The 22906-nt window shown below is 39.1% G+C and overlaps 1 protein-coding gene across 3 annotated transcripts in view; it reads left to right on the forward strand.

The window, feature by feature from the left end:
- Positions 1-22906, forward strand: part of rad51ap1 (RAD51 associated protein 1) — a 47097-nt gene that overhangs the window by 973 nt on the left and 23218 nt on the right. For all 3 annotated transcript variants that reach the window (XM_051924509.1, XM_028809162.2, XM_051924514.1), the window contains exons 2-7: positions 1534-1583; positions 2143-2278; positions 6263-6357; positions 6564-6644; positions 10447-10611; positions 22768-22905. In XM_051924509.1, the coding sequence (XP_051780469.1) occupies positions 1534-1583; positions 2143-2278; positions 6263-6357; positions 6564-6644; positions 10447-10611; positions 22768-22905 (665 nt within the window). The remainder of the gene's footprint in view (positions 1-1533; positions 1584-2142; positions 2279-6262; positions 6358-6563; positions 6645-10446; positions 10612-22767; position 22906) is intronic.

Genomic DNA, 22906 nt, shown 5'->3' on the forward strand with positions numbered 1-22906 from the left:
ATGTATTTGTATTTTTGACAAAATTTTAAATGCTTAAGTTTTCATTTGCCATTTTCTTTTTAATGTAAGACATGCAGGTTAGGTGCATTGGCGATCCTAAAAATTGGCCCTAGTGTGTGCTTGGTGCGTGCGCGCTCTGCGGTGGGCTGGCACCCTGCCCGGGGTTTGTTTCTTGCCTTGCTCCCTGTGTTGGCTGGGATTGGCTCCAGCAGACCCCCGTGACCCTGTAGTTAGGATATAGCAGGTTGGATAATGGATGGATGGATTTTCTATAGAGTTTGCTCTCCCAGTGCTGGCAAAAGTGAATGCTTTTTGGGAGCAATGACTTCAGTGCGATATTCACTTGTTTGCTAATTTGAAAGAAATGTTTCTTAATGAGACAAGTGAAAGTGGCAGTGAAATCATTGATCCCTTTACCATTCAATGCTGTTTGCACCTGTGTCTTCACTCCTCCCTGTTAATCATTAACATTTGGGTACATTTAATTGAGAAAATTCTACAAAAAACAGGTAAACTGAAAGCAAAATGGCAAAACACATGTAAGCATTTAAAGCTATGAGAAAGAATGCAAATACTGTATTTGTGAATTTCTCAGTCATATTTGTAGGCCAGGTAACTAAACAATGAGATTAACTTAAAGACAGTACAGACATAGACAATACTGTACAATACAATAAATTATCAGCCTAATAACTGAATGTTAATTTTTCCAATAAATTATCTCCTGAGAGCAGTGTTAGTAATTTTCGTGATAGGATTTTTAAAATGCAGCAAATATTGGTTTCCTACATATAGATTAAATTTAGAACACAATGTGTTTCTTGAAAAGATGCTTGCCACTACTGACCTAAAGGAGTGTTCTGTGACAGTTTTTAAGCAAAAGGGCCAACATCAACAAATATCTCTGTTTTATGCAGGTGTACAGTAGTAAGTAGAGTTAGCAGGTATTTATGGGTGTTAATGTTTAAAGCTTTGTTAGTGAATAGTAGTTGAGATGATTATTTTTAAACCAAAGAGCCAATGTAGTCTGGCGCATGGGAGGTTAGAAATTGTCCTTGTAAAGACTCCAGTAGTAGTAGTTTGAACCTGCTGTGCCCTGACTGTAGTACAGTAATGCCCTGTACAGAACTGGTTCCTGTCTTGCACCTAATGCTGGCAGGATAACGTCTGGCACCTCACAGTCCTCTGTTGCATTAAGCAGATTTGAGAGTTTCATTTCATTTTAGTTCTTTGTACAGGAACACCGTTGAAAGTAAACTGCAGAGATCTAATAAAGAAGTAATGAAAGCTTGGGCAATTAGTTTTCAGTGTTTAATAGAAAGTTACAGTTGGGTGTGATGTTTTGTGATAATAAAGTGAACTTAAGATGATCAGAAGCCTTTTTAAATACTGTACTGGTCATGTGTTTTTTATAGAAAGCACTAAGCATTTTACTAGTTTAGTATTCAGGTGTTTTTATTATTATTGTTATGTATTTGTTAGAGTATCTTAAAATATTGCAGTGCAATAATTGCCTTTTATTTTGATCTACAGAAACATAAAAGCAGTAGACTATTCACAGTTTGACAGATTTGACAATGGGGGTAAGCATTCATGATTTGAAACTTTTCATATATTTGGTAATGTGGAGTTATCAATGTAACCTTCATAATAAAAATAGAAATTTTGATGTTTTTTGTAATGCACAATTTTTCTTTAATTTTTTAAATTGCTAATGACAAATCAAGAGTGCAGTGGTTAGTGCTGCCTCCTCATAGCCTGTCTGTCCAAATCCAGGCCTTGGATATTTGTTTAAATGTCAGACATTCTCCCCAAGTTCAAGTGGATTTTCTCAGGATCCTGAGGTCTTTACCCTCACTCTTCCATCCCCAGTGTGGACAGACAACACTTATCTGGACCAGTGCAAATTAATTTGTGTATGTGCACGAATATGGTCTGCAATGGACAGAGGTTCCACCCAGGGATGATGTCTGTCATGCAATTTTGAAATGAGTTATGGTTGACCTTGTGGTGGAATAAGTGAGATTGAAAAATAAATTAATGAAAAACTAGTACATTTGAATGTCTCATTAAAAAGGGCATCTCTGAGATGAAATTTAATTGACTGTTTCAGCCTTTTTTCATTATTACTATTTTTAACAGATGATGATTTTGCATGTGTTAAAGCACCACCAAGTAAAAAGGCTCGTATGACGTCCAATGAGCAAAAACAGCAAAAACCTATAAAAAAGTTTCCTACTCAAGAGCTGGAATCACCAGTTGAAATCGGAGAGGGGAGGTAAATCTGTGTGAATTACTGGAGCTACTTTGTTTTTATGATTAAAATATCTTGATTTGTGTCATGTCTAAATTGAACGTTGATTTATCATTATATTAACTTTATTTTATCTCCTCATTCTCCTTTTTAAAAAATGATGTGTTACTGTCATAGAAAGCAACCTGCAAAAGATGATCTTTCTAATAGTATAATTAAAGAATTCTTATTCATATTCTTTATAAATTAATAAGGAACATTTTCACTTGTTTGATCATTTAGTCTTTTTATTCTCAAATTGTCTCCATAGACACTATGCATTCACAAAATGATGATTATTAACACAATTACATGAATACTTTTATACTTGCAACAAGATATCTGCAGCAAGAAGGTTTTTAAACAGGAGGATATGGTTAGAAGGTCAACACACATGTCTATCAACACAGATTAAAACTATATTCCAAAGGTATACTTTATTATAACCTTATAAACATGTTTTACTTCGCATGAAATTTTTTACTAGACCATGCAATAAGTTGATAACACTGGTCTGCAAAAAAAATACATGTTTAACTCAGTCAAAACGATTTGAGGGTGCTGAATCTAAATCTGGCAAAGGAATGCACTAACACATCTATTTGATGAGAGATGTAATTTTTAAGTAAAAAACACTATTTTAGAGGTAAAATTAATTATTTAAACTTTAAAATATCTGTAAATATCACATATAATTATTACTTACAAAAAATAGTCACTTTATAGTTTTTTTTTCCCCCTCTTATTATCCTCTGAAGGTGCTTCATGGTGGAATAACCAGCAGATGTCTGCAAACATACTCACTCGACTTTCAACAATAACGTCTTCCTAGTTGTGCAGAACCCCTCCCCATGTTCATCAAAGACCTCTCTCATGTTCTTAGGAAAAAAATCTAAATCAGAGTGTAGGAAATGAGTTTTTAAACACATATTGCCCCCAAGTGCTAGGAAGAGGTAGGAAGAGAGAAACTCCACAACTAGTTCCCTGTAGTTTTCCACCATTATATTTTCCAAGAATATTGTTTTACACATGCTTTTTATTCTTCTCAATAAAGGAAGCATAAGTATTCTTTTACAATTTGCTTAACTGTTACCTGGTTAAAGACAATGGATTGACTTTGCATATCTGGATAATAAACTGTTAAATGTTAAAAAGAGCCAAGAAAGCCGTGTTAAATGAGATGATTTGATTCATGCTTTAATTGTAGCATTGGCCAATTACTCCATAACAATATATCATACGAAATGATGTGCTTTTTTTAGTATAAACTCTATGTAATAAACAGTGAAGTAGTTCTAACATGTCTGTTTTGTTCAAAACTGTACAATGCATGTATAAAAATAGACCCATGTATCTAACAGTGTACGTGGTTTCACTGACAGTTCCACGGATATAAAAGCCCCTCATGGTCTGCACATTTTGACTAATGGACAATGTATTATTATGCTGTCACATTGGATTCTCAGCCTTTAGGTAGTTCTATGTCCTGTTAAACCTAATGAGGAACTTGCTGCTGTACTTGACAGTAAGATTATATATGAGATATATTTTATACAGACAACAGAGAATGATAGTTCTCAAAGCACACCACTATGTTAGTGGAGTAAATGTATCTTGATGTCATTTGCAACAGAAGTTATATGTTTTAATTTGCATGTCTTTGACTAATTACAAACAACATATTCCCTAGAGCATGGTTGTATGTTTTAAGCAGGTAAAGAATGAATTGCCAGGTTGGAATCCACAAAGCTTGCAAGAAGTTTAAGTAACTTGTATATGAATACTGAGCATGGCTTGAATTTTTTTTCCTTTTTTTTTACCTTTTGGTTTCGTTCAAATTGCCCTGGCGTAATTTGTTATCATTGTATAATAGGTTAGAGTAATAAATGCTCTTTTACTTGTCAATATCTAGTTACAATTATATTATGATTATGGAGGTTTGTTTGTCCACTTTCAACCAATAGACAAAATGTTGCTATTCTAATGCACTTAATTAATTAAATGAGTTTTAGCAGTAATTGAAAGGTTACATGTGTTTTTGAGAAACTGGAGCAGCTGTTTTTTGCAAGGAATTGTGCTGGAAAGACTACATTCACTTGGGCAATAATCTTTTTCACTTATTACCATTGAAGATATGTTACCAGACACTAAGGGCACTAAGAACATGGTTGATCAAAATGGCTTCAGAGACAGTCTATGCTCCTGCTTAATCACTGTTTAACACAGCAACATGAGTTTTGTTGCCACTGCTCCAATTAACTTGTTATCTCATGCTCCTACTTGCTATCACCTATGGAAAAGGCCTCAAGGCACTTAGCAGCAAACATGAGGTGTTTGAGAGAGAAATCTATTCCATATCACTTAAGATTAACTGGTCACTAAAGATTCATTGGCTTTGACTCTTGTCTTATATGAATCACAGACTGAATTAAATAAGTGTGCAAAGATTACCATTGATTGCGGACAGTGCTTATTCATCATTAAATAGCAGAGTTTGTATAATGTTTCTTGTTCAAATCTAGCTTTTGAAAATCACATATTGGTACAGAAATGATACACATACTTAGGATATACTCGGTGTGAAGTTTGTCAGTTTACGCAAATTTCCAGCCACAGTCAAAGATATAATATTGTACTTATTACTGTTCTGGCGATTCAGAGTGTCCCTTTATGGCTGTGTTCAAACCATAAAGACTGGCTGTGACTCGATTTTCATTCTTTGCCTTCCATGTACCATTTCCTTCTTTGGATAAGGAACTTTTCGTTAATATGAGACAAGGCATCACAACAGCTTCTTGAAGGTGCCTCATAACAGACAGAGCAGAGATGGACACATGTTGTTAAATTCCACATCATTCTCATTGTCTTGTTTTATGTATTATTACACTTTGTGGAGAGGCTAGACAGGAATTTTTTTTGTAGGATTTCTGTAATACTTTTTTTGTCATTCTTTTCAGATATTTGCTGTGTATTTGTAATTTACTGTTCATTCACGTGTTTGATATATTCATAATCATGCAGCTGGTGATTTGCACTGCAAACTTGTGTGGAGTGCTGTATAAAAAAATGTTGTGTTCTGTGTTTTGTTACTTATAATAAAGTGTGTACGGTATCTACTTAAATGAGAACATTAATTACAGTTCTTTTTGAATACTGCAACTCAATAGCAGAAAAAAATATATAATTATAAAACATGATTTATTACCTGACTGATCTTCTTATCCAGAGGTCTAGCAGTATCAACCGTAGTTAAATTTATTTCACTCCTGGTAGATTCTGCCACAACTACACATTGTCTTTTTTTTTGTTGTTGTTGTTTTTTTTTTTTTTTCCAAGTTTGCTAATTAGCCAAAGAAACTTTATTTTAAGGCCTTAAGATTCTTCAAAAATATTGAACTTCCAGACTCTTTAAGGGAGATTAAGAAAACCTTGAACTGTTAAATATATGTTGTAATTCATGTTCACTTAAGGCATTGCTTCATATCACAGTTGACAGCTAGTGACTATCCGTGCGTAACCTTTTAATGTAGCTTCTTTGGTAACTTACAGAAATAATAACTAAATAAAGGATACTTGAAAAGTAAACAGTAATGACGAGTTGCCTTTCTTACTGTTGAAATTTCTAATTATTGAATGAAAAGGGTTCAACTCAATTTTTTTTTAAAAAAGAAGATTACAGTACAGTATAGCGTAAAAAAGTCTCTGTATAACACATTTCTTCTTCATTCATTCATTGGCATACCTGCATTACCCACATGAGGGTCTTGGGAGCTGGAAATTAGAGAGCATCTTTGGGAACAAGGAAGGATGCATACCAGGTGCTAGTCCATTGTACAGTTCCTTCATACTCGCATGCACATTCACTTATGCCATGCCAAATTAATGTTGCTACTATAATGTTTATGAAAATATGTTCTTTCTGCAGTAGATGAATGAATAATTTTAAAACTGCTTTTACTGTTGTTACAGAATATCACGGGATGAAAAATCTTATCAAAGAGATTTAGAAGCCGCTCTTGCTTTGTCCATGCTACAGGAAGAAGATAATCCACAAAAAATACAAGGTTTGTTTGAATCACTTTTTTTTTCTTTTTTTTGCCAAATTTAGTTACAGTAGAAAGGCATTAGAAATTTTAAACATTTGCGCAAAGCCTCTAATATAGTTTAAAGCTTTAATTACATTGTTTTCCTGTGTAAATATGAAAGTTTTTCATTTATGCCAGTAATGTTTTGCATTTGTGTCAATGTGTCTTTTTTTCTTTTTGAAAAGGTAGCAATAATATCACTGATGCAGATAATTTGGAGAAACCTCCCTTGTTTTCTAACTGCAGTGTGGACAGTAGCATTCTTGGTAAATAAAATTTCCTATACAGTACTAGTTTAACAGCATTTCTTTCTGTTTATAAAACTGTGGTGTTTTAATATTGAATATATATGATGTATAGGCCGTTTTAAAATAGTAGATATTTCTCATTTTGAATTATTTAATCCAATTGATATGCTTTTTGGGATTTCTTTCAACATTTTCTCCTTGGAAACTTGAATATGGTATATAATGGTTTTGTTAAGTGACACAGGTGTTTTCACCTTCAGTCAAAGTAATAGTTTAGCTCTTTAATCCCTAAATTAATTTACTTAAGGCCTTTGTCTTTTATCTTCTTTTTTCGGCTGCTCCCGTTAGGGGTTACCACAGCGGATCATCTTCTTCCATATCTTTCTGTCCTCTGCATCTTGTTCTGTTACACCCATCACCTGCATGTCCTCTCTCACCACATCCATAAACCTTCTCTTAGGCCTTCCTCTTTTTCTTTTGCCTGGCAGCTCTATCCTTAGCATCCTTCTCCCAATACACCCAGCATCTCTCTGCACATGTCCAAACCAACGCAATCTTGCCTCTTTGACTTTGTCTCCCAACCGTCCATCTTGACCTGACCCTCTAATATACACATTTCTAATCCTATCCATCCTCGTCACACCCAGTGCAAATCTTAGCATCTTTAACTCTGCTACCTCCAGCTCTGTCTCCTGCTTTCTGGTCAGTGCTGCCGTCTCCAACCCATATAACATAACTGGTCTCACTACCGTCCTGTAGACCTTCCCTTTCACTCTTGCTGATACCCGTCTGTCACAAATTACTCCTGACACTCTTCTCCATTCATTCCACCCTGCCTGCACTCTCTTTTTCACCTCTCTTCCACAATCCCCATTACTCTGTACTGTTGATCCCAAGTATTTAAACTCCTCCACCTTTGCCAACTCTACTCCCTGCATCCTCACCATTCCACTAACCACCCTCTCATTTACACACATGTATTCTGTCTTGTTTCTAGTGACCTTCATTCCTGTCCTCTCTAGAGCATATGTCCACCTCTCCAGGGTCTCCACAACCTGCTCCCTACTATCGCTGCAGATCACAATGCCATCAGCAAACATCATAGTCCATGGGGACTCCTGTCTAATCTCGTCTGTTAACCTGTCCATCACCATTGCAAATAGGAAAGGGCTCAGAGCCGATCCCTGATGTAATCCCACCTCCACCTTGAATGCATCCGTCACTCCTACCACAGACCTCACCACAGCCACACTTCCCTTGTACATATCCTATACAACTCTTACATACTTTCTGCCACTCCTGACTTCCTCATACAATACCACAACTCCTCTCGAGGCACCCTGTCATATGCTTTCTCCAGGTCCACAAAGACGCAATGCAACTCCTTCTGGCCTTCTCTATACTTCTCCATCAACATCCTCAGAGCAAACATTGCATCTGTGGTGCTCTTTCTTGGCAAGAAACCATACTGCTGCTCACTAATCATCACCTCACTTCTTAACCTAGCTTACACTACTCTTTCCCATAACTTCATGCAGTGGCTCATCAATTGTATTCCCCTGTAGTTACTGCAGTCCTGCACATCCCCCTTTTTCTTAAATATTGGCACCAGTACACTTCTTCTCCACTCCTCAGGCATCCTCTCACTTTCCAAGATTCCATTAAACAATCTGATTAAAAACTCCACTGCCATCTCTCCTAAACACCTCCATGCTTCCATAGGTATGTCATCTGGACCAACGGCCTTTCCATTTTTCATCCTCTTCATAGCTGTCCTTACTTCCTCCTTGCTAATCCGTTGCACTTCCTGATTCACTATCTCCACATTATCCAACATCTTCTCTCTCTCGTTCTTTTCATTCATCAGCCTCTCAAAGTACTCCTTCCATCTGCTCAACACACTCTCCTTGCTTGTGAGTACATTTCCATCTTTATCCTTTATCACCCTAACCTGCTGCACATCTTTCCCAGCTCGGTCCCTCTGTCTAGCCAATCGGTACAAGTCCTTTTCTTCCTCCTTAGTGTCCAACCTCTCATACAACTCATCATACGCCTTTTCTTTAGCCTTCGCCACCTCTCTCTTCACCTTGCGCCTTATCTCATTGTACTCTTGTCTACTTTCTGCATCTCACTGACTATCCCACTTCTTCTTTGCCATCCTCTTCCTCTGTATACTCTCTTGTATTTCCTTATTCCACTACCAGGTTTCCTTTTCCTCCTTCCTCTTTCCAGATGTCACACCAAGCACCTTTCTTGCTGTCACCCTTACTGCATCTACTGTAGTTTCCCAGCTGTCTGGTAACTCCTCGCTGCCACCCAGTGCCTGTCTCACCTCCTCCCTAAACTCAACCTTGCAGTCTTCCTTTTTTAACTTCCACCATTTGATCCTTGGCTCTGTGCTCACTCTCTTCCTCTTCTTGGTCTACAACGTCATCCTACAGACCGCCATCCTATGCTGCTTAACTACACTTTCCCCTGCCACCACTTTGCAGTCTTCAGTCTCCTTCAGATCAACTCTTCTGCATAGGATGTAATCTACGTGTGTGCATCTTCCTCCACTCTTGTACGTAACCCTATGTTCCTCCCTCTTCATAAAATACGTATTCACCACAGCCATGTCCATCCTTTTGGCAAAATCCACTATCCTCTGACCTTCTTCATTCCTCTCCTTGACACCATACCTACCCATCACCTCCTCGTCTCCACTGTTCCCTTCACCAACATGCCCATTGAAATCCGTTCCAATCACCACTTTCTGTACCTTGGGTACACTGTTCATTGCTTCATCCACCTCACTCCAAAAATCTTCTTTCTCACCCATTGCACACCCAACTTGCGGTGCATATGCACTAACAACATTCATCTTCACACCTGCAATTTCCAGCTTCATAATTACTCTGCCTGACACTCTTTTCACCTCCAAAACACTCTTGACATACTGTTCCTTCAGAATAACTCCTACCCCATTTCTTCTCCCATCCACACCATGATAGAACAATTTGAATCCACCTCCAGTGCACCTGGCCTTACTCCCCTTCCATTTAGTCTCTTGCACACACAATATATCTACCTTCCTTCTCTCCATCATATCTGCTAACTCTCTCCCCTTACCAGTCATAATGCCAACATTCAAAGTTCCTACACTCGGTTCCACTCTCTTTACTTTCCTACTCTCCTCCTACCTCCGGACACGTCTCCCCCATCTTCTTCTCCTTCTCCTTTGGCCAACAGTAGCCCAATTTCCGCCAGCACCCTGTTGGCTAACAGTACTGGTGGCGGTCGTTGTTAACCCAGGGCTCGACCAATCCGGTATGGAAATTTGTATTGTTGTCCGCATATTGATTTGGCCCTTCCTGACGTAACCCTCCCCATTTATCCAGGCTTGGGACTGGCACAAAGAAACACACTGGTTTGTGCATCCTCTGTGGCTGGTTTAAAGCCTTTGTCTTTTATGCATATTTGAAAAATCATGATCAATGTTGTTAATCTAAGAAGCTAGTTTGTAGATAGGTGCTTGAAGAAAAAAATCACTAATAATAATAATAATTCTTTGCATTTATATAGCGCTTTTCTCACTACTCAAAGCGCTTAGCAATTGCAGTTTAAGGGCCTTGCTCAAGGGCCCAACAGAGCAGAGTCTCTTTTGGCATTTACGGGATTCGAACCAGCAACCTTCCGATTGCCATGTTAAAGGTTAGATCATATCTGCACATTTACTCAAAACAGAAACAAAGAAAACAAACTTTTTTTATTAAACTGTTTACATAACAATATTTTGTACTCTCTCTCAAATGCCACTGTGTTATGTCTTTTTTTTAAGGCTTGGATAAAATCATAGAGGAAAATGCATCTGTTACTGCCCATAAGGAGAAAAGGCAAGCTGCTACAAAAGCTGCAGCACAGCAGCAAAAGATTATTATGGATGAAAATAGTACTGAATTTGATGAAGACAAATATGTAGATTATCAGCCTGAGTGTACATCAGGTGAGTTATTGGTTGACACCAGTAAAAGAAAGACAGTAGAAATATGTTATTTATATAAACTTTGATTCAGGGAAACATTTTTAAATACGGAATGCTTCAATATTAATTTACTAGTTTATAACATTCTTTATGACAGATGACAAGCAAGTACATGAGGGACAAGTAATCATCTTGCCTTCTAGCATGTTCTCAGCTGCCTTTTCTGAATTATGGTATACATTATATCAGGCTAAAATGTTGACTTGTGGTGCTGAAGGACAATGCTCCTTAATTGATTTAAGGTACATCTTATTCAACTTAATAACTTAAACCAGCATTTGTCTGCAGCCATAAAAAAAATTGACTTTAAATTTAGTGACGCTCTTCTCAATTATGGTTGTAGCATGAGAAAAGAAATAATGATTGCTTGCAACTGTTGCTTATTATTTCTTTTATGGTGGAAAAAGACTTGTCTAGCAGAAGTGAACTGTTCATTTAAAGCAGTGCTCCGCAACCGGTGTGCCTTGAGCCGATACAGGTGTGACGCCGTCAAATAAGACAATTTTCTAACTAAATAATATTTCAACGGTCCTCCTTAGAAACACAATAACGAGAATACGTGCAATGTAATATTCGCGTAAATAGCCTTTAAAGGTTTCATAATTTTATGTGTCATTTCTCTGAAATAATAAATCCCATCGCCTGGCGCCTATGACGTAGGCCCTACGTAGTTGCCAGACAACTGCGTAGTATGCTTTGATAGGCAGAGCGCTCCATGCCCTCACCTAGATTCAATTCAAGCCGACGTATTAGTCGTGCTACGTCGCATTCACTCGTCTTGCGACAGTAGTTATCATTCATTACTATTAGTTGTGTTGCTGAATTGCGTATGGTTAACGTTCTTCGTGTGATTCATATTTAGTTTTATACCCCTTTAAATATGGATAAAATTTTACGTGGAAAAGATTCGTCTTCACGTACAGATGATGAAGAACCCAGCACAAGTGTTACAAAAAAAACAAACAAAGAAGATTGTGAAAAAGAAGTGCATCGATGACTACATTCGATATGGATTCTCGTGGTGTGGTGACGAAATGGCTCCAAAGCCACAATGCATCATTTGCGGCGATCAGCTATCAAACAAGGCAATGGCACCCAGTAAACTAAATCGCCATCTAAATTCAAACCATCCCAGTTACGCCAAAAAAGACAAACAACTCTTGTGTTAATTAAAAATGATAAGCGGTCATGCTTAAAAGATCTTGACCAAGAACTTCGGGTTGCGCTGTCAAATATTGAGCCGAATATAAAACTTTTGTGTTCATTGAAACAAGCGCATGTATCACATTAATCAGTCATTATGTTATAATAATTATTAAGATTGCATAAAAGTAAATATAGCGTAGTTTTTATGTATGTATACTTATAATAAATGTATACTTATAATAAAAAATGAAAATTTATTGTAAAATTTGTGTATTAAATTAATATCTATATATCAGTGGCGTAGCTGGAGATCATGTTGCCCGGGGCCGTGAAAAATTTGATGCCCTAAGGCTGAAAAAATAAATTGGAGATCCTGTTGTCCGGGGCGGTGAAAAATTTGACGCCCCAAAGCTGAAAGAAATTTTTTTTTGCGCCTCCTCAAGGAACAAAAAAAAAAAAAGGAAACTACCGTAGTTTGGACGCCCCTAAATAGCTGATTTAAAGCAGTGCTCCGCAACCTTTTCTCACCTACGACACACCAAAGTTCTTCCTAGAATTCCGCGGCACGTCAAAAGCTAAAATATATAGCAGTGGTGTTTGTCCGCTCCGAGCGCCAGCTATTTAGGGGCGTCCAAACTACGGTAGTTTCCTTTTTTTTTTTGTTCCTTGAGGAGGCACAAAAAAAAAATTCTTTCAGCTTTGGGGCGTCAAATTTTTCACCGCCCCGGACAATATGATCTCCAATTTATTTTTCAGCTTTAGGGCGTCAAATTTTTCACCGCCCCGGGCAACATGATCTCCAGCTACGCCACTGATATATAGATATTAATTTAATACACAAATTTTACAATAAATTTTCATTTTTTATTATAAGTATACATTTATTATAAGTATACATACATAAAAACTACACTATATTTACTTTTATACAATCTTAATAATTATTATAACATAATGACTGATTAATGTGATACCTGCGCTTGTTTCAATGAACACAAAAGTTTTATATTCGGCTCAATATTTGACAGTGCAACCCGAAGTTCTTGGTCAAGGGGTATAAAACTAAATATGAATCACACGAAGAACGTTAACCATACACAATTCAGCAACACAACTAATAGTAATGAATGATAACTACTGTCGCAAGACGAGTGAATGCGACGTAGCACGACTAATATGTCGGCTTGAATTGAATCTAGGTGAGGGCACGGAGCGCTCTGCCTATCAAAGCATACTGCGCAGTTGTCTGCCGACTACGTAGGGCCTACGTCATAGGCGACAGGCGCCAGGCGATGGGATTTATTATTTCAGAGAAATGACACATAAAATTATGAAACCTTTAAAAGGCTAGTTACGCGAATATTACATTGCACATATTCTCGTTATTGTGTTTCTAAGGAGGACCATTGAAATATTATTTAGTTAGAAAATTGTCTTATTTGACGGCGTCACACCTGTATCGGCTCAAGGCACACCAGTGTGCCGTGGCACACCGGTTGCGGAGCACTGATTTAAAGCACTGGCAGCAGGACAGAGGGGTACATGTATTAGCCACAGGGAGTGATTTACAGAATGCTATTCTTTTTTGAAATGGTTTAAAGGTAAATATTATGATCGTACCAACAACACTGCTCTGTGATGAGACAGAGATCAACAAGAAGCAGCACATCTTGGGTGACTTTCATATTGCTTTTATTCCAAAAAGCAATATTTTGTTGTTGAATTAAATTTTAAATATATTTTTATGTCCATTTATACTATGTGTTCCATGAAACATAAAGTACTAAAGAATTTTGAGGAATTAATTAAAAGAGATGTAGGAAAAGCTGAAGGTTAGTATTTATTCCATAAAATGGGACATATTTCTAGATTCTTGATTAGATCCGGATGAGTCTGCAACCAGTGTAACAGGATTATCAAAATAATGTGTAGAGGACTCTGTGTCTATGAAAACAATCTGCATATTTCCCAATAGGAATCTGTGGCTCGCTAGCAACATCCATAATTTAGTGCAACTTACTCTAATTCTGGTACAATGGGAGTTTTTGTTCTGTTTTTATAGGAGTTCTGATCTGTTATTTTTTTTTTTATGACAAAGTAAAGCTTTAATTGAGGGTTACTCACCCCAAGGAATCTGAACATGACACTTGAATTTCTCCAGAACGTGTCCTTTAGAAGCTGAAATATGCTTGTGTTCAGTTGTGATGTCATAATTGTTTTTTACAGGGGTGTCAATGTGTTTTCCAGGTGTGCATCGCTTGTGACATCATTTAAACCAGTGTTTCCCAACCTTTTTTGAGCCACGGCTCATATTTTACATTAGAAAAATCCCACAGCACACCACCAAACAAAAATGTCACAAAATGTATATGTAATTAAATATAATGATCTTCTAGTTTCAATTTACTCACAACTTACTTAATTACTCAGTGTGAAACCTGGGCCTGTTTAGTTGAACACAGCGCTGATATACATACAGGAATTGAAGAAAGACACACACGAAGATCTTCTTCAACAGCTCTGAGTCGCTCTCTTTTTTTAGTTTTTATAGCAGTTATGCTTGAAAAGCCAAGCTCGTATAGGTAGTTTGTGGAAAACGGGATCAGGGCTGAAATAGCTCTGCTTGCTAGAATGGGGATTCTCTTTGTCAGCAGTCAGCCAAAAACTGTCCAATGGTAGATCAACAAAGCTCAGCTTTAAACCAATTTTCTCTCAGTACAGTTATTTTCGTCTGCTCCTGCAAAGTCATGTCCTTTCCAACTGCGGTTGAGCTATATGAGTTCCTAACCTAGTCAAGGCAATCAGTGGAAACTGAAGGGAAATAAAATGACAACTTCTGTTCAAGAGTTTTCAAATGCTTGCCTATTGTCTCAAACAGTGCAGTAATGTTGATACCTTGCCATTTCTGGGTGTGTGGGAACATGTCAAGGTTGGCACTTTCCACATGTTGTTGCCAGAGCTGCACCTTTGAATTAAAATCCATTTATTTTATCTGTACTTGTGAGCAGGTTTTCATTTCGACCTTGCATCTGTGTGTTCAGGTTATTCAAATGTTGAAATATTTCTGCCAGATATGCCAGCCTTGCACACCACTCATCACTTGAAGCAACTTAATGTCATCACACCTCTCATTTGTCAAATACACTTTTAGTTCCTCCCGCAGCTCATATACACGGGCTAAAACTTTGCCACGGGACAACCACCGGAACTCCATATGCAGCAGTAGCACTTTATGCTCCGTGTTCATTTCCTCACACAATGATGCAAACATGCGACTTTTTACAGGTTTTGTCTTCACAAAGTTTATCATGTGCACAACATTGTCCAATTCAGGAGCTAGGTCTGCTGGTAATGTCTTGGCAACAAGTGCCTCACGGTGCAGAAAACAATGCGTCGCAATAACGTCTGGATGTTCCTCTTTCACTCTGCTTACAAGTCCTTTGGTGTGCCTGAACATGGCGGCTGCTCCATCAGTGCAAACACTTATGCGGTTTTCCCACTTAAGTCTTCCTTGTTCAAGGTACTCTAATACAACTCGAAAAATTTTCTTTCCTGTTGTTCTTTCTGGCAATTCCTTGCAATACAGGAAGTTTTCTGTAATGGTGTCTTTGTCTACAAAGCGCACATTTTCCAGAAGTTGTGCATGTCCACTGATATCCGTAGATTCATCGAGTTGCAATACAAATTTTCCACTGACGTGCATATTTTCCAAAACGATCCTTTCAATGTCAGCAGACATGTTATCAATACGTCTGGCAATTGTGTTATTTGAGAGAAGGATTTAGGTTATTTCTTTAAGAGCGCCAGGGCTGAGCATCTCATTTACAATAATTTTGCAGGCAGGTGGTATTAATGTCTCTGTGTTGCTGTTTTGATTTGGCAATGAGTTCAGCAACTTGGTAGCTAGCTTTAAGAGCTCTCTCATTCATCTTTGTGGTTTTCCTCACTAAAGCTGCCTGTTTCTCAGTCTGTTCACGAAGCTGAAGTCTGTGTTCTTGTTTTGAAGTGACGGGTGGTTTGTTTGGCGATGGCATTTAGGTTTGCTAGGAACCATGGCACTGTTGGACAGCTTTTCCCCACATACCAAGCATAATGGAATCGGCTCAGTTGGTTCCCTGGTAAAAGTAAATCCAAAGGATAGATAACTTTTATTGTATTGCCTTGAGCTCACCTTTTTTGCTTTCTTCTGACCACTACTCATACTAGGGCCTTCATCTGGGTCACAATTTTCTCCAGGACCCAGTTCAGATTGTGTACTTTTTCTTTTCAGATATTTATCCATCACTATTACTGCTGTCACAGCCGAAGCATCACTAATTCTATTATTTGAATGGCAACAGGAAGATACACAGATTAATTGGCCATCTGCTGCCACCTAGTGGAAGAGTATTTAATTGGTCTGCCTGCCAGGTTTCCATCCAAAGAGTTTTTGCGAAAAAATATTTAGCGCTTCAAGTTTTTTTACCGATATAGCTGATGGAAATGCTAATTATCGATAAAATGTTGTACATGTCGACATAATATTTTTCCGTTTAACTTTAGCGCATAAATTCCATATCGATACTTCAGATGTCGCAAAAACTACATTGGAAACACTTTTTGTCGGAAAAAAGGGCTTTAGCGCAAATAAATGTGTCACATTTCATCACGTGCAATCAAAACGAGAATGGCGGAGCGGTTCTCATGGTCTGATGAAGAGAGTTTTTTTTTGATTAAACGTCGTTATTTTGTATTAATTCAAATTTCAGTTTTAATTAAAAACCTTAAGGGAAGCAGGTTAATTCAGTTGTTATCGCACTGAGAAGGGATGTTGAAAGGTAGGCTCACCTGTACAGATCCGATGCTGCAAACACGGCTGCATCATGGGCACTTCCAGGAGTGCCAACGCAAATGTCTCGTATCATGCACCTGTCATCAACAAGGGCCTGGAGAACAATAGATGGCCACCCTTTGCGATTAATGTAATCGCGGTAGCCTTCCGTCGGGGGAAGAATAGGCACATGCGTGCCATCCAGCGCACCGTAAATCTGTGGCACAAGATGCACCAAGGAATTGCGGTATGCAATTTCATTGGCCTCCGCTACAGTCGGAAGTCTGATATAACGCCGCATTAATTTTTCTTTAATAGCGGTGCACACAGCATATACACATCGATGGACGGTAGTTTTACTAACCCCGAAAGTTTCTCCAACTACTCTATACTCGGCGCAGGTTGTCAGCTTGTAAAGGGCGATGGCAATCCGCTTTTGGGTTGGAACCGGTGGTCGGTGGCAACCTGTGATGGGCGCAACATCAGGACTGATGAATCCACACAACATCTCAAACGTCGGCCGTGTCATTATAAAATGTTGCAGCCAGAGATTTTCTGTGAAGTGTCTCTCCACCACCTCCTCCCAGAAGGTCTTATTCCGTCGTCTCTCCCATACCCGTGGGTTTCGTCGCACTGGGGTACTTTCTTCGAGCTCTAGGGCTATCAGACAAGCAACTGCTTCATTCTGCTGTCGTCTTCGGATATTATGTACAATTCCAATTATTTGTGAAACTGAAATAACAGTAAGCTGGCAAATTTCAAAAAACTGTCTGAATAATCTCTCCATTTCTTTGTTTCTTTGTTTAGTGGAGGGGGTGTAACGTGGAAAACAAAAGGTAGATAATTTTGCGACATACACAAAATTATGTATGGAAACGGCTCAAGGGCAGATTTTTTTCGCGATATAACAAAAGTTATGCGACAGTTCGTTTTGGGGGGGGGGATGACGTCATCACGCACACCATTTTATCGATAAAAAGCCAGTTTGATAGAAACAGGCTGGAGACAGCAAATTTCGCACATTTTTTTTACGTATATTCTGTTTGTCGATAACAAAACGTCGCAAAAAACTGGATGGAAACTTAGCTACTGTCACATAGATGAACAAAGACAAATTATTTGCAGTAAATAAAAAATAATTTTCAGACCAATTAAGTGAAATTGGATAATTTTCCACGGTACACCTGATGATCTTTCATGGCACACTAAAGTGCCGCGGCACAGTGGTTGGGAATCACTGATTTAAACTAATGGCATAAATTTTGACCCACCAGTTAACATATTGTTCAAGATTAAGATTCTGTTAGATATTGCGAACAAACTTTTATTTTGCTTGAATCTACAGCTTTTTGAGGTCTGCTTTTGTCTTTGAAACTTTGTTTTTTGACTAGCGTTTTTCCCAGTACAAACTCAACCACATTCACTGACCTAGCCGATCTCCTGGACCTTTCCCATTTAAACTACTTTCTGTATCTTTTAGAGCCAGAAAAAAATGATTTCAGGTTGGTGATATACAGACATAAAAGGAATACTATTATGAGTCCAGGAAAGAATGTATTGTTACTAAACATCAATACAGAGGTGAGCAGGAAACTGAATATAGCATTAATGGTAATTCACATAAAATGTGTCGGGTTTTACAGATGCTTACAGATTACGAATTAAAGGTTAATTCAAACACTTCAACATTTTTTCTCCTGGAATAATTTAATGCTTTCTGTGCCCATTTTGATTACAGCAAGAAAATGAAACCGGTGTAAGAATCTGTAGTACTGCACAATTCATTCTTCTGTTTCTGTGTATGTTGTGGATTTTTAAAAGAGTCAACCTCCATAAACCATTTGGCCTGGATAGAATTTTGGGTTGTGTCTTAAAAATCTATAGCAATCAATTAACTGGAATTTCCACAGCCATATTTAATACTTCACTGAAAGAATATGTGGTCTCCACCTGCTTTACAAAGATAAAAATGATCCCTTAGCCAAAGACAACACAAGTAGATTATTTAAATGACAATACTCCAGTGGCATTCACTCCAATTTTGATAAAATGCTTTGAAAGATTGGTTATTGGACACATTAAATGTAATACATGTTGTGAAATGATAGAGGCACGGTCGTCCTCTTGAACCCTCAGATCAGACGTCAGACACCAGATAAAAGTCCAAATAATGGTTTATTATAATAATAATTGTGCACAAAGCACCCTCCACTCCACAATACTCCAATAAATCAATAAACAATACTCAATAATCACAATCCTCCTCTCCCAGACGCGTTGCCACCCTTCCACCCAGCTCAGCTCCCTGTCTGGGATTTTTCATAGTCCTTTAATAGTCCTTGACCCAGAAGTGTTTCACCCTCTCTGTCCACGTGACTAGGAACACTTCCGGGTCATAAAAAAACTCTTCTTTATACCCCGGAGGCACGTCGTTTCTTCCTGTCATGTGACCATGACGCACCTCCGGGTTATAGGGCACGTAAGAGTCCGACAGCCTCCCTACCGCGACTCCTGGTGGCCCCCATTGTATCCAGCAGGGCTGTGCATATAAACTACAAAGTCCATGAGGCCCTGCTGGAATTCGGGGAACGTCCATGCTGTCGGGAGAGCTCCGCCTGGGGGTGAGGGCCGGAATATTTAGCCAGCCATCCACCACAGTTCCACACCCTTAGCGAAGCCAACTGGGGCGGAGCGTCCAGCCCCGCGAGGGACGTCCTCCTCCAGGAGGACACGTCAGTCGGGCCTTGGCCATGTTGTCTAGATCCCTCAGAGAACCTAGGGGGAACGGTGTATCGGCTGTTCCTCCGCTCCCCTGTCCTCCGAGGACAACTTCGCCAAACATGGCCCGGCTGATGACAGTCGTAACAGATCCGTCGTCCTCCCAGTCATCTTTCTCCACGAGACCGGAAACACCTCGGAAATTCTGTCAGTTCCGTCTCCGCCCCCTTCTCCGCCAAGGAAGGTTTTACGGCCGCCCCGCTGCTCTCTGCCCGTTTCTCCATCTTGTCAGGAGACCCGCGTTTTATTTTGGGGATCTCCTGTTTGCTCTGGGGCTTGTGCACAGCTTGGTCTCTCTATTGGAAAAAAAGAGCCCCTTTGCTGTCTGCACACCCTTTGATTTAATTTGTACCGGCTTCGGTGTCTTCAGGATCAGATCGTTCACGGAGACAGCACCATCCAGCTGTTCCGGTTCAACCGACCCTTCCACTAAGCCAACGGTCATTGTTTCCGCCTCTCTTGTAGGGCTCGCAGTGGTTTGGCACCCGCTACTTATCAAACGCGGGCCCATTTCACACTGCGTCCCTATTTCATTATATACGGTACCGGCATTTCCTACCTGTACCGGCAAATTATATAACACGGGACGCTCACGACCCAGCCGCCGCAGGTATTCCTCCACCTTCTTTATCGGGGCTTCGGTCGACGCTCCCAAGTCTCCAACGATCCTCTTGATCTCAGTCAGCACCTGAAAAATACTTCGTACGGGCTCGATCAGTTTTTCGAGCTCCCGCACGTCTAGAAAGTTATTTAATTCGGCCGGAGGCAAGGTTATTTCCTCATTCTCCTTACCTGCCGGCCGGGAGCCAATGAGTACGTCCGCTGTTGGCATGTGCTCTGACGGGCTTCGCGGAGGCTTCTGGGAATTGGAGTCTTTAGAGGGACGGGTGGCCGCTCGTGGCCAACTGAGATCTGCCTTTTCTAATTTAACGGCAGACCCTTCAGTCACGTCCCGCCCCTCTTTACCTTGTTTTAACTCCGGCGCTGCTTCGTTCGCCTCCCCCTTCCCCTCCAGGGAGTCTGGTTCCATCTCGGAACACACGACCTCACTAACGGACTGCCGTTGACCTTCCTCCCGACATCCTTCGGGCGAAAGCATGAAGCACGTGTCTGCCTCTGTAAGGTTCTGCACCCAGTTGGTATTTCCCTTTTTTCCTGACTTCTTTCCCATCTCGAACCAATGTTGAATGAGGCTTTCTATTAAGCAGCGCAGCCCACGGAGTATGGTGGTTTTCTTGAGTGTCCTGACGCTGTCTTCTTGGGGTTCTCAGTCCACAGAAATTTTTTAAATTCAGGTCCTCTGCCAAACCGACGGCCAGAGAATCCTACCGACAACGCCACTGTGAAATGATAGAGGCACGGTCGTCCTCTTGAACCCTCAGATCAGACGTCAGAAATCAGATAAAAGTCCAAATAATGGTTTATTATAATAATAATTGTGCACAAAGCACCCTCCACTCCACAATACTCCAATAAATCAATAAACAGTACTCAATAATCACAATCCTCCTCTCCCAGATGCGTTGCCACCCTTCCACCCAGCTCAGCTCCCCGTTTGGGATTTCCCATAGTCCTTTTATAGTCCTTGACCCGGAAGTGTTTCGCCCTCTCGGTCCATGTGACTAGGAACACTTCTGGGTCATAAAAACTCTTCTTTACCCCGGAGGCACGTTGTTTCTTCCTGTCATGTGACCATGACGCACCTCCGGGTTATAGGGCACGTAAGAGTCCGACAGCCTCCCTACAGCGACTCCTGGTGGCCCCCATTGTATCCAGCAGGGCTGTGCATATAAACTACAAAGTCCATGAGGCCCTGCTGGAATTCGGGGAACGTCCATGCTGTCGGGAGAGCTCCACTTGGCGGCCTGGGGGTGAGGGACGGAATATTTAGCCGGCCATCCATCACAATGTTCATACCATTTTGGCACACCTGAATAATGAAAATTTTCTATCCTAGACTACTATTTATTGACTATATCTCACCATTTAACACTTCTGTTCCATCTAAGCCACTGTTTCCCAGCCACGGTCCTATGGCCCCCCCTGTCGCTGCAGGTTTTTTGTTCCAACCAGCTTCTGTTTTTAATTGGACTCCTGGGCTAATTAAGTGATGTGTTTATTTCCAAAGTTCTGTGTTTTGGGAACAATGTAGAAATTAGAAAACTAAGTTTGAGAAAAAAAATATATATACTGTATATATTAAAATGTACCAAGCAGTTATATGGGAATAATATATTTTTTCTTTTTAACAATATTTTCATCTTAATTTTCATTCTACTTCTCCAGGTGTTCTAATTGTTTAATTAATCCATTATTTACTAATTAGTGGGTCTGCTGCTAAAGTACTTGCAGCCTTTGATTATTCAGTTGTGTTTGCTAGCGTGTCTGCTCTGCTCATTTTTAATTGTCATTAATAAGATACAACGAAGGGGGAAAAACTGCACAGAGAAAGGGCAAAATATAATGAAATCAACAAAAGAGAGTTAAGCATTTAAATCTATAGCAAAAGCAGAAATATTTCTAAATGTCATATAAATGTAAAAATCATGCTGCTGTGTTTTTCTGAATGTCGAATAAAAGAAAAATAATACCAGCTAATTAAATGAGATCAGTGCTATCAGGTGTTGTCACTGGTTAGGAATCTGGTTAGAACAAAAACCTGCAGTCACAGGGGGTCACAGGACCAAGGTTGGGAAACACTAATCTAAGGCTGACCACAATGCTGGTCAAAATGGGACCACCCTGTGCAACCTGATTTTGGACTTTCTAACTGGCAGACCCCTGCCTGTGTAGATTGGCAGCATCCCTTTATTCACACCAATCCTGAACACTGGCCCCTCACAGGGTGGTGTGCTAAGCCCTGTTGTACTCCTTATGCATAATGAAATGGGGTTATTTCATTTTAATTTTAATTTTTGGAACATTCTAGCAAATAAACTTTGAAAATGAAATAGCAAATTAGGTTGTTTCATTGTAATTTTAATTTTTGCATTATTTTTGCTCACAGACTTTGAAAATGAAATTGCAAAAGAGAGATTGCATTTTCATTTTATAATTTTAATTTTCTTTTTTGTAGAAAATACCTTCCATATTACTTGAACCATGTGTTTTTGGTAGACCCAAGCATTTTTATTCTAATGCAACCAATTTATAAAGGAGTACACAAATAAAATTTGTACTTTGACCTACACTTTTGTATGAAAATATGAAATGGAAATAAGTGTTTATGTTGTAGATCTGTTTCTAGGGGTATATTTCAGTTTTTGCATTATTGTGCAAGTAAATATTAATGCAAAATCTTTATAATAATACTTTGATATTAGTGGTTAATTTCCTTATTTTTTTTTTTTTTTTTTTTTTTTTTTTTTTTTTTTTTTGCTCAGAATCTGATTCTAGGAGTGACACTGATTTTAGTGAAGAAGATGAAGAATTTAATCTTAAGATGGAATCAAAGTGTAAAAAAAATAAAAAGTCAAACTGCAAAGTGAAAAAACAACATAAATCTAAGATGCAAATTGCAGG

Source organism: Erpetoichthys calabaricus, chromosome 1 (genome assembly GCF_900747795.2).
Source record: "Erpetoichthys calabaricus chromosome 1, fErpCal1.3, whole genome shotgun sequence".
NCBI lineage: Eukaryota > Metazoa > Chordata > Cladistia > Polypteriformes > Polypteridae > Erpetoichthys > Erpetoichthys calabaricus.